This window comes from Plasmopara halstedii (genome assembly GCF_900000015.1).
Source record: "Plasmopara halstedii genome assembly, contig: Scaffold_650, whole genome shotgun sequence".
In the NCBI taxonomy this organism is placed as follows: domain Eukaryota; phylum Oomycota; class Peronosporomycetes; order Peronosporales; family Peronosporaceae; genus Plasmopara; species Plasmopara halstedii.
The window spans coordinates 2169130-2179121 of NW_020187567.1; the positions used below are offsets into that span (position 1 = coordinate 2169130).

Sequence of the window (9992 nt, forward strand, 5' to 3'; positions counted from 1 at the left end):
TTTTCTAGCTTAGCTGTCAAATAGCTCAGGTTTTTGTTAGCTTGAAAAGCTAGCTGCCAACTATGCGCGTCAAGGGCTCTCCCCTTCATTAATCAATAACAAGATCTATCTCGTGATACTAAGTCTGAAAGCTACAAGCAGTATAATAGATGTAATACTAAGAGCAATACGCCGGCGAGTTTTTTCCAAACCGTAATTTACCACCGAAAACTTTCTTTCGGGACAGCAGCAATTTCAACGACGCAACCTCTTGACCACCTTAGAGCGTAGTCACGAGTTATTGATGTTAGGATAGTTTTAGAATTGCTTAAATAACAGCTACTATCTTAGTTACGCAACCTTCTCAGACGTTGAACTTATATTGATAAAAGCATTCGAACAGATTTTTATCAGCGACGTGGTGGCGTCTTATCATTAATTAAAAAACTATGTCCGCTTTAGTACGTCTGAAAAATCTGAAGATGGTGATTCTAATTTGAACGATCGATGGTGTGCGCTCACTGCGGACATTTATGCGGATCAGTCGGTGGGAGATATCAACAATGACATTGGTGTAACTCCTTCCAGATTGCTGAGATGTATTCTCTACCCTAGCCGTTTGGATATATCGTAACTAACATTATTTTCTGAGCAGATCACAGACCAGCACTCAACGCTCAATGCTTCATGCTTCTCATATCGGCGGTCATTATATTCGTTGTTGTGGCCTTCGGACTAAATCCATTTAACGAAAAAGAAGATTTAACATATTCTAGCCACCCGCGTCGAGTGTGAGCTATTTGTTCTTGAATATTGTGGAGGCGATTCTGTCATATACGCCACATTGGAACTTGAAGATTGACCGTCCGAGCACGTCTATGACTCCACAGCTATCTTGATAAATGCCTTTGCTGAGAATCGGGAAGTATGTTGCAATGTTGAATCTTTAAGTACTGATGTTATGTTGTTCTCTTGTAATCCATTTCTCTCGTATATTCGTATCCAGCAATTAGTAAGAACTCGACGAACACATCTCTATTCTTATCATTGCGGACGACAAGCGAGTTGTAGTAGCGCTTCTGTGCTATTTTGATACGTTCCTTACTGGTTTGGTATTGCACAATAGAATACGCCATGTTACTAGATCATGAGCTATTATTTATCACAACCGATCACCTCCCTGTTTCTCTTTGTGCCCTTTAAGAATTGCTGAAGGTTATCGCTGAGCTTCAGAAACATACACCAGCAAACTGCTATACTTCAGCAACAAAAGTCAGATCGTACATTTGTTATCGCTGGGCTTGATTAGGTGTCTGGTCGCTCGCTGCCTTGATAAAATCGTCAAGCGTAGATTTGCAAAGTATCAACAATGATTGAATGGCAAATTATGCAATAAAAGCACCAGCCAAGTGACACATGAAACGCGAAACATCAGCTATTAACCATGCTTTTTCGTCGATGCTAAGTGCTGCGCTTCAGCAGCAAAGTCAGGTCAGTCATTTCTAAAATGGCTTGATAAGGTGTCTGGCCGCTCGCTGCATCGATGATTCCGTCAAGCGTAGTTTTGCAAAGATTCAAAAATATTTAAAGAGCTGATAACGCCATAAAGACACCAGCAAAGTAACACACGAAACGTAGAATATCAGCTGCTAGACATCCTTTTTCGTTGGTTGGATTCTGCCCGTAGGACACAACAATGATGGAAGTGATAATCGAAATAAAAATTGAGATAAATTGTGCATGTACGATCCAGCGTCTGTATCCTGCTCTGCACAAAATTTTTAGCAACAACATATTCAAACAGCTAGGGTTTGCTTTTGGGGTGAAAATCTTCAAGCAGCTGGCTAATTGCCGGTTGAGCTGTGTGTAGACAATCGACTTGTATATAGTCCACATACTTATGGACCTGCAGTTGCGAATCAACCGTATTTTCATGCAGAAGACTTTCCACACAATATGCCTTGCGTCTGGGATTTTCACTTTGGATATTTAAAAAGAGAAGCTAGGGTGATTGGCGAATGGGGTGGTCGTTTTGATAATCGAATAGACTGGAGCTGGCAAAAGCGGTTTGCTGAGTATGTTCAACATGATGGTATTGATGGAGTATGGCGGTGACACAGACGGTTTACTGTGCGCTGATTGGCGCACACCGAATGATAAAGCGTTTCAGGCTTTACGTGGGATGCACGTCATCATTATGTCATCAATATATTTTGCATTTCTGACGATTCAAATTAATGGATCAAATTATCTTATATTTCATTTGAGCACAAAAAACGCAACAGCTTAGATCTAGAATGGAAAATTTACGATAACAATTAGTACACGATGTCGTAACCACCTGTAATTGTACAAGCTGAAAAAGCGATTAGGCATGTTATACAGCATCCATCTTCTAGATTATAACGTGGTTAGAACCCTAAATCTTGTGTGAAACGACTTCAATGGACGGTCGTACTTTAATACTGGACTCAATTAGGTAGTACCTTAATCGAAACCTTCTGTTTCCCCTACATCTCTAAATAAATACTACAATCTATATGCCAGTGCATTTCAACGTACTTTAACTATTTCTACTTGATCAACAGCTCGAATTTTGGCTGCACAAGTTGCACAACCAGCTCTTTGATGGACGAGGGTGAGGCGTCTCTAACTTATATAAACAGGGTCGACAATTTAGTCGAGACAGATTAGTCGACACCTTAAACTGCACTGTTCGAGATCTCGTTGATAAAATGCTCCAGAAAAAACAAGTCTTCTTCAAACAAGTCCACAGGCTTGTCAGATGGCTCCATGTCAAAAACAGGTGCGTCTACCATCATGTAATCCACAGCTGCATCCATTCCGATGCCAATGTCTAGTTCAGCATCCATCCACGAGAACATAGCGGTATCATTGACGACAGCACATCTGTTGCTCATGCAATCAATGCCGCGTGGGCTTCCAGAGTCAGGAATATCCACAACCTTAGGATGACTAATTGACGTTGGGATAGATGCAGACTGCTCGATTTTGACGACCACTTCACGTTGAACATTGGCCACAACCTTATGCATGCGACGCAAGTTATTGCTGCACTTTACACGTGGGGAGGCCGAGCGACCTTGTTTGCGACGTTGCTCCATGCGACGTTGATTTGTATTTGCTTTTTGACGGTGATATTCACAGAATTTGTGAAGCTCACCATTGCGTTTCTCCACGCGCCAACTCCAGCACTTCTTGCTTGGGTAGCCACACAACAGCGGTGAGCGCTTTTGATGTGTCGATGTCATCATAGAAGCAGACGACGGCATACTCAAATGAGCTACATGTGCCTGCATCATGCCACCGACCGGAACAATCGAGTGCTTAGAGAACGAAGCCAAGAGCTCGCTGCTTGAGAACGATGTCGAGATGACCATTGGGAATGGAGATATTTTTAGATAGACGCAGATTTAGAAATGGCTCCGTTCTGTCCGGCACTGCAGCACCAGTGGCTTGGACATGATCAGTACGTGGCGATTTTTTAAGCGCAGGTGCGTCGGGGACCTGTTGCGCCTTCCAGCAACATTACCGTGCTCCCGAGCAGCTTGAAGCACCGCCTCGTCTGCAAAATTCGAATGTGCGCTAACCCTGGGTTCAAGAACGCCGGTGCAGAAAACTGGCGTGTCGCAAAAAGAAGGGAATCTATTCCCGCAAAGTATTTAAGGGAGTGATAATGAGCTTAAATTCGTCAAGGCTCCTGTTGGATGGTCTGACTCGGCGCTTCGAAAACAATAGCCAGGTCACATCCCCATCACAGTAAAACAGAGACCTTGAATGATAATTCGCCCATGCTTTCTTTTGGATGAAATGGTAGAGTCTCACAATGTACAGTGAGACCTGCCACATTCATTTAGCCTGGTTTTGCTATGGCAGCACTATTTTCATGTTTCTAGTGATATTAATTGCATTTTCTGCAATCAAAACGATGTTATTTATGTGCTAAGCCGTATACATCGAAAAAGGAATATTTTGCAACGCTTCGGGCTGAGCTAACACTCTATTAAGGACAGTTATCACGACTAAAAGATCCATGATGTTTTTATTTTTCTCAAGAATATTAAATAGGGCTGCCCGCAGACAAGTCTTTCCAATAACCGCCCACAACTTACAACTTCGGAAAACCCAAGAGTCTCGAGTAGAAGTATCAATTGTATGTAGCATTGCAGGATGAAAGAGTTGTCGCCCACACTGCCAACCACTCCACGTGTCGATTTCTCTCTGTTCTCGAACAGCTGGTCCACAATTTTAAGCGGGGCGCGTTCGGTGGAGACAGGCATAAGCAGCACATTCTGGCGGAGCTGACGTCGCATCAGTATGCATGTCACGAAGTGCTTCTTTACTAAAAAGGCTACACAAATCCAAAGCTCTTCTTGTTTCCACGTTCTAGTCTACTTTGATGATGTTGCAACGAAACCAGATGGGTAATATGATGACAGCAACTTTCAGCTGCATTTAAGCCTACTTTCGGAATATCGCGTACAGTACTATACGCCTGTCTAGAAGAATTGCCGCTTTTTGTTAGGGCACAATCTCGGCCTATAGCGAATTATCTGTTGAAGTTTCGGCAAGGCCATCCAGGCAAGGCCATCTAGGCGGCCATGCATGACACTTCATCTAATAGTGTATATCTTGCACGCTTTACTAAGCAGTGACCACCATTAAATCAAACTTTAAATGCCCTTTACCAAGTATTCTTCCATGATGACATTTCAAAGTTTGTCGAAAAATTGCTCTACAATGATCTGTACATTGACAGGCTGTTTGGCAGATGAGTCACACGGATTAGTTGCGCTTGATTGCACGGCCTTCGGCTCCGACAGCAAGCGTCCAGCCTTTGCTGCGTCGACTGCTTTTCGCTGCAAATATTCATGGCCTCTATGCGGCTGCGATCCTTCTACCTCAGGGGCTAAAGCCGGGCTTCGGGTCGGGATCAGATGAAGTTTGCAGCGGGCAATTACAATTCGCCAGTGCAGCCGACTATCTAATCAACTTACGTTGTACGACATGAATCAAGCTAATCTTAAGCTGAGTGCAGGAGCATTGTAAATTGTGCAATTTTTAATTGCCGCTTATCAATAATTTGGCAGCCGACGCGCGCGTGTCATTGTGACAAGTCATAGTTTGAAAAACGGCCTGGATACCCAGCTGCACCCTCGCGAAGTGTCTATGATGCGCAAAGCTTCAATAAATTACGAACAGATACCTCATAGTTACACGAACATGCTTTACATGCGTAAAGCGGCAAAATTGCGGTTTGCATTGACGTGGGTTTGATACTCGACCACCGAAGGGTCTTACGACAAAAACTAAGGACCAAGCTTTTCATTTGATAAATACTTACATCTCAGGAGCTGGAACGATTTGGCGTTCTCTCTCCTTCTGAAATACGAGCTGATCATTCGAGCTTTATCGTACTGAGCAATCAATGACCAGCCTTCCATAGGCCTCTGGAATGCTGATTAGTTGGCGCAATAAATTCCTTACAACTTGAGCCAACAAGCTACCATCCCGAAAGTGTTAAGAGCAATTATTGTAACGTGTAATGAGTAAATATATTTACCGCTTTAGTGATAAAAAGCATGTAACTTTCGCTAGCTATCTGTAACCTAAAAGTACTCACCTATGATGGGTTCAAGAGCAAAGAACTGGGGACACATATCCAACACGGAAGAATAAGTTGCTTGAGTGTCGATAGCACGTGTAGAGATGCTTGGCCAACATTTTCTGGCGGTTCGATATCCTATCTCCAGCTCTGGTACCAACATTTGCATCTCACGCTCGTTGTCCTCACACAATTCGACACTTTCCACTTTAGTCCGAGATTTGAAATCAACATTTCGATGACTTGGCTTGCGACGATGATATGGTTGTTGACGCACATTGTGCTTCTGTGTCCTTTTAGATTGCGACATCGGAGGACGTGGCAACATCGGAGGAAGCAGCGGTGCTGATACAGCTGGAGGTGGCGGTGGGAGTAATGGAAGTAGCGATAATTGCGGAGGTCCACGAGTCATGGGTGGGCCAACGAAGAGATAAAGGTCGTTGAAGTCCATTGTCAAGTTTGGAGTAAAAGTTTGAATGAAGCCAGAGTTCCACAGTATTGAACTGATTCTCATTGGATCTAGTCACCACCATATATGACCATTTAGCACTGCTCGCAATACTTTTCACTCGGCGATTTGCTCAGCAATCTAGGTCATGAACAAAGATGCTTTTTCAGATGTTGTTGAGGAAAGTGTTGGAGGTTTTAAAGTCTTACAATGATCAAACACATTTATAAAAAGTATCTATTACCCGCACAAAAGCTAAATCTATTTCTATTTCTAGCACTATTTTTGTAAATCGTGGGTATGAATGCCTTAAAATTTCTTGAAAACAGATGCTTTTTGCTAATTGTTGAACTGATAAATAAATCTTCGAAAACTTCACTCTTCCCATCACGACTCGTTGTCGAGACTTCATTGTTAAGGATGCTTCCTTCAGCTAAATCAGCTGTTAGCGCAGATACACCGTCAGTAGTCGCCTCGATCGAATAAGCAACTCGAGTCGCTGTCCATCTCGGCGAATATTTTTCTAAATTTGTACACGAGTCTTTCAAATTTGTGATTTACCTAGTAGCGTGCATTTTGTCCTGTGTACGACTAGTACTCTTACACTTCTGATTAAATTTGCTAGTTAAATGTCGTTTATGTATCATATCATCGTTGTATCTGACTCAGATCAAGTTTAACATATGATGTTAGTAACAGGGTACGTACTATAAGTGCATGAACATATTCCACTTCTTTCACTTTTGATGGGACTCCGTAGAGGAGAGGTATGTGGGACACGTGGACTACTAGCATTACAAAGCATATGTATTGGATATAGATAACACGTATACCTTTAGTATTACGCTTTACCAGCATTAGAATAAAAGGACAAACAAATATCAAGGGCTCTGCGACAGTGTTGCCTTGCATAGAAGAAGCTGAAACTTCTGCTCAAAATTCAGAGGATACAACGCTTCAACTCGCACACTATCAAAAGAGTCCAAAAAATAACCAAATACTTACTTTGCAGCAATTTTGAAAAATGACGATAAATTTGTGAGCACATTTACTGCTTCCAGATCCAAAATAATCTGCACCGTTATGCCTTACCCCAAAGTTTGTTGCACCACAACACCAAAACTTAGCGTTAAAAGTTGCCTCATAAGTACAGAATACTGTACGAGGCACATGATACACCTTTGAGTGGCCACCTTGGAAGAGAAAAACATAGCTATGAATTAGTGGCTAGCATTGCGTAACGTGAGGCTAACAGCACATGTGTGCCAATGACTACTCCTTTACGAAGTTCTACACACCGATGCTTTGGTGCCTCTACGATATTGCGTTTTGCACAAACGAACGAAAATGTAAGGAGCATGTATGCAATACTACAATAAACAGAACATTTAGTACGTCTACTATACATATACAGTTGTGCGAAGTACAATATGGTTAGAACGTACAAGCTTCACATTACACGCTTGTGTAATATTGAATGGATAAAGATGTCACAGTATGAGGCACCCACGAAGGTGATAGGACTCTGTAAAGAAATGGCCTGTGGTTCACGTGGGCTCTTAGCCTCACGTCAAACAATACAAATATTTATATTATAGGATATAGGAAAACTGATATCACTCATATAGAATTAATCTAAAATATACCTCACTCTTGATCTTTTAAGATTTTAAGGTGGAGCGGTTTAAAACTAACCTCAGCTCTATGAGCCAAAGCTTCTTTTGTGAATAAAAGCACGGCAAATTGCGTTGCATCGGTATCCCTTGTAGTCCATCTCACTACCGAAAATGCCTGTGATAAATTGCTCGATTACCTGAATCCAGGACAGGTAGAAGTTCACAGAAAGCTCGTATAAATGTTGGTCCGAGGGGTTCAGAGAACTGACAGCTCAAGAGCCAAACGCCATATTTACACCTGGAGGCATACACTGGCTGTAAGTCACGCTGGTGAGACGCCTCCCGAGCACCTTAATCGAACGTCGTTGTGAGCACGGTTGGTACCCACTCTAAAGCCGATTGATGTTATTGTCTAGCCCTTCGAAAGAATTGACGAAAATTTTATCGCTCAAAAGAGGGGAGGTAAAGTGGTAGACAATCAAGCCATTCTCCGGAAGGATCGACAGCGCGTCGCAAATGCAGTCTTCAGGCTAGAATGTAGTGCGCTAGAGTGGACTCAATCATGCAGTAGTTCTGCGAGCGAGGGAGAACATCTGGAGCGACACACGTCGTGTGCTCGCACCGCTTAAATAGTATTATCGGGTGAGCTCATATTTCCTTAGCTGTCGAGACGGGTCGACGAAAACTAACTTTGACGAAAAACTATGATATTTATTGCCATAATGGCGTGAGACCCTTTCCAGGGATCTTAATTAGTTGCCATCTTCATATGAGCCCAGGGCACAGTATTCAAATCAATATGAAGAAAGAAACGGACTTACGTGACAATGATAACTATTCTAACCGGTTAATCAAACACGGAAATGAAGCTTGCACGGAAGGGATATGGGATCACATCACAGAAATGAAATCGGAAGCTGCTATGACGTCAATTTAGTGAACAAATAACATAATGGCATCCGCCATTATTGTACAAGAAATTCAGATACAATATCAGTAAGAAATTACTGCTCGTGAAGCATAATAAACTTTGGGGAATATCACAAGCATGCAAGTATTCACAATTGAGTCGCCTTGACGAGACTTTTGCATGACTTCGCAATGGAAGACGAGGCATGCATAACATGTCACCTCGCTAGTCTTAACGATCTAATTTTGCAATGTGGAGGGTGTTGGGAATGGTATGAGCACAGATCGAAAGCTTGATAGTTTATCAAGTATATATGCGATGGCTTTATCTATCATTGAGAATTAAATAAAGATTTCAGTTGATGAGGTATATGAAGATTTTTTAATAACGCGAGAGGGTCAATAGTGCAAAGAAATCGAAAGAAAGCGCTATACAGGCACGATTCCGTTGTCATGGCGGTCGGAAGAGCATACAAGGCGTCTGTAGACGCCAAGATCAGCATATTCGTTAAGAATTGAGACAAGGTGATCGTCGAAGTTATACTGGACGTTGTCATGACAAGATTGGCCAAAAGTAGGCAAACTGTATATCAAGTGCACGCTGTAGTGAGGGAATGTATATGGCAAATATGGATGAAACTTCAGATCGGTTAATTGATAGTCTATACCGTCACTTATGCTCCCTGAGAGAAAGGAATTAAACAGTTACAGAAAATTGAAACATTGAGGTTTCAATCGCTAATGGTGAGCCGCTCCATGCGATAGACATGGGGGATATTTACATGCCACGCCCTCAAGGTCCCGAAGTGAAGATGAAAGACGCTACCCACGTTTTGGATTGGATCGCCACCTACTCTTGCTTGCAAAAATTACCCAGAAATATCTTGCAGAGATCTGGTATGGCAAATTTCTTGAGGAATAATTAACGTCGGTAGCGCAGTGACGGGTGTGGTCGTGGAGCAGGATGCTAATATAAATTATGATGGCTCTTCGAAGGCTAAGACCAAGGCAAAGACCTACTATTGGGAACATTCGACATCGTTGTATTTCGCACGTGCGTAAATCAAGAAACCAAGGAAAGCGAAATCTTAGAAATCGAAAGAGTTTCAGCCGTTGAGGCGAAGCATAAGAAACTGAAAGAGAAAAGGGAAGAAAAGGGAATCTCCATCTATCTGAATTGCGACGCCTGCAAGAATTCGCAGATCAAAAGATCGTTTGGCTGCTCGAATTTCGTTCCCAAGGGCCATCAAATTGCTGAAAGAAACTCAAGTATCGATAAAAAAGATGCTCGACGCTGAGGAGCTGCTGGGAACATTTTTTTGCTCTGACACTTGATTTTTGGACGTCGGTTGCAATTGTACCCTTCGTTGCGATCACGATTCATTTTGTTTCAGTTGATTGGACGTATAACAAC

General features: G+C 42.4%; 4 protein-coding genes across 4 annotated transcripts; 1 reads left to right on the plus strand and 3 right to left on the minus strand.

Annotated features, from left to right (window-relative positions):
* Positions 1-2681: 2681 nt before the first annotated feature.
* Positions 2682-3380, minus strand: PHALS_13073 (uncharacterized protein; the record flags this gene model as incomplete). Its single annotated transcript, XM_024728753.1, has 1 exon — positions 2682-3380. The coding sequence occupies one exon, from the start codon at positions 3378-3380 to the stop codon at positions 2682-2684; it is 699 nt and encodes a 232-aa protein (XP_024579199.1).
* On the minus strand, positions 3380-5589 carry PHALS_14660 (uncharacterized protein). The gene has a single exon (XM_036407546.1). The coding sequence runs from the start codon at positions 4311-4313 to the stop codon at positions 4023-4025; it is 291 nt and encodes a 96-aa protein (XP_036263240.1). The 5' UTR covers positions 4314-5589; the 3' UTR covers positions 3380-4022.
* Positions 5590-5609: 20 nt separating this feature from the next.
* PHALS_13074 (uncharacterized protein) lies at positions 5610-6056 on the minus strand (the record flags this gene model as incomplete). Its single annotated transcript, XM_024728755.1, has 1 exon — positions 5610-6056. The coding sequence occupies one exon, from the start codon at positions 6054-6056 to the stop codon at positions 5610-5612; it is 447 nt and encodes a 148-aa protein (XP_024579201.1).
* Positions 6057-9345: 3289 nt separating this feature from the next.
* On the plus strand, positions 9346-9640 carry PHALS_13075 (uncharacterized protein; the record flags this gene model as incomplete). Its single annotated transcript, XM_024728756.1, has 2 exons — positions 9346-9475; positions 9519-9640. 2 exons carry the CDS (start codon positions 9346-9348, stop codon positions 9638-9640), a joined length of 252 nt encoding a protein of 83 aa, XP_024579202.1.
* Between the last annotated feature and the right edge of the window lie 352 nt (positions 9641-9992).

Excerpts from the sequence above, each read along its gene's own strand:
- PHALS_14660 (XM_036407546.1), bottom strand. The coding sequence starts at position 4,313 with ATGCGACGTCAGCTCCGCCAGAATGTGCTGCTTATGCCTGTCTCCACC.